Below are 2292 nucleotides of genomic sequence, written 5' to 3' on the forward strand. Positions count from 1 at the left end.
GATAATCAATGGTATGATAATCAATGACTGTTACATGATCATGTCAAAGATATTTAGATGATTTTTTTTAATTACTGAAAAATCTTGTTATAAAGGGTATGACATTACATGATCATGTCAAAGATGGATTTACTCTTGCAGACCCCAGGCCTGAGAAGTATATTGGGGCCTTGTCAGGATAATTAAAACATTTTTTCCTTTTTACCTTCAACTTTACTTACAAATTGTACATGTAATAAGGCAACAGCAATGAATAATGAGTGAAAAATGCATTTCTGAAAGCACTAGATGAGAGAAAATAATGGCACATAAATTTACATCAATGTACATTTTAGGGTAACTGATAAACAAAATGAGCATTATAATGTTGGTTATATACAGTTGGTAACAATTTAAACAATTTGACACCATGGTTGGGGTAAAAAACAAGTGGGCAAATACAAATATGTGGAATGCTTAAGCATATCAATTCACATTCAACATGAAACCGTGAGAAAATAATAATAATTTTAATATTATGCAAGCATAAAAGGCAAATTGAGTTTTCTGAAAAGCAAAACAATCTGACAAATAGGGCAGTCAATGGTAGAGCTGACAAATAAACGACAACCTGCAATCCTAATGATTCTGTTGGTGCCAACATGGTACATGTTTAGTAAATAATAATTTTAGAATCTCATGTAGTGACTAGATCGAACAGATGGAAACAGGAAAATCTTGACATCACAATTAATACCAGTGTTCTTTGATAAGCCTCCATTTACTGTTCTTGCTACCTTCTTTGTCAGATATCTTCACATACATAAACATTTTTCTTTATTCATAAAAGTAGTTCTATCATTTTGATCACACTTTTTCTTTTATTTTTCCTTCTACACTTCAGCAGTTTCTTTGAAAAGTTATTTGTGATTTAGAAGAGCTGCCTAATATGTTTTTTTCTTCTTTACTTCAGTCACAGTATTTACTTGTTTACTCTTGCACTAACCTTTAATTAATGCCATTATTGGAAAAACACTCATATTTACATTTTACCCACTTTTCATCTTCCTTCTAAGTTCTTATCACAGTATATCCTTTCTTCTTAAACTACTGATTTCTTTACGCAATACTGAAGAGCCATTGTCAGCAGTCTCTAGCAGGTACCCCAAGGCCATATGCTTTGAAGTGGTAGATTAAGAATTCAAGAGTGTAAAGTAGACCCTCCTTCACATAATGGAAAGATATGGTGGTGTCACTGCAGCAACCTAACCCCTGGCACAGGAGAGAAAAGTGTCAATTACACAGAAACAATGAAAAAGTGCTGTGTGGTATAAATGACCTATATTAAGAAAAATATTTGTTAATGTAACCAATAATAAATTATGAGAAGAAGAGTACACTGAAAAGATTATATGAAGATTGTGTGAGTGATTGTCAAATACATATGATAAATGCTGTATTGTTTGGAAGAAAGCCAATTACACTTCTAGTACACTTCTAGACGTGATTTTATGGAAGGGATAGGAAGTAACATGTAAAAAGGAATATATTAACAAGTAAGGAAATACTTTGAAGGACCTCTGTAGTAGCTAATTTACTTTAGACTGCCCAAAATGGTTAAGACATTTCCAAATGTACAAACGGTCATCACAGTTTTAAACTCATGAATTATACCTACCTGCTCATGATCGTGAGCGAGGTTCTCCCAGTACCAGTAGTCAAGGTTTTTCGTCTTAGGAACCACAACATCAGCAGGAATGAAGGGAAAGAACCTCGGACGCCCCTTTTCATCCCTCGAATCCCCAGGTCGGACTCCCGCTGCCTCCATGAAGTATCCTGAAATAAGAGTTATTATATTGAAAGATGGAATTGTGAGTTGATGTATATGGTTATGATTATAGAATGGGAACTAAATATGATTTAGATCATATAATTTTAGAGTAGTAATTGTAACTGATAGCTGATTCTACTAAGTTACAGTCCAATTAGTAATCGCATATCTTACTCGTAGAAAACAGGCCGAGCATATTCTCAATAACTTTGATGGAGCTACCTCGTCACACCAATAGGTAGTGAAAATTAGAAGTCATTTATAAGAATGAACTAGAAGCAGTTTTTTTTTTTTTTACCCCGTTAGCGCGCAAGGAGAAAAAAAAAAACGGAAAATTTATCAGAAACTCACCCATCTGGACATCTTCGGCTCCCTGGGAGTGAGCAAGTGTCTGATTTTCCTGTCCTGCGTCCACGAAGGCTTTGAGGGCGCCGCGGCTAAGGATGTATCCTGCGCCTCCGCTCATGTATCCCTTGGGAGAT

At 35.0% G+C, this 2292-nt stretch overlaps 1 protein-coding gene across 1 annotated transcript in view; it reads right to left on the reverse strand.

Moving 5' to 3' along the window:
* Nucleotides 1–807: 807 nt before the first annotated feature.
* LOC119592398 (glycoprotein-N-acetylgalactosamine 3-beta-galactosyltransferase 1-like) overlaps nt 808–2292 on the reverse strand; it is a gene marked incomplete at its 5' end in the record, with an annotated part of 4507 nt that continues 3022 nt past the window's right edge. The window contains 3 exons of the mRNA XM_037941221.1: nt 808–1251; nt 1658–1815; nt 2162–2282. Of these exons, the coding sequence (XP_037797149.1) occupies nt 1123–1251; nt 1658–1815; nt 2162–2282 (408 nt within the window). The remainder of the gene's footprint in view (nt 1252–1657; nt 1816–2161; nt 2283–2292) is intronic.

This window comes from Penaeus monodon, chromosome 30, assembly GCF_015228065.2.
Source record: "Penaeus monodon isolate SGIC_2016 chromosome 30, NSTDA_Pmon_1, whole genome shotgun sequence".
Classification (NCBI taxonomy): domain Eukaryota; kingdom Metazoa; phylum Arthropoda; class Malacostraca; order Decapoda; family Penaeidae; genus Penaeus; species Penaeus monodon.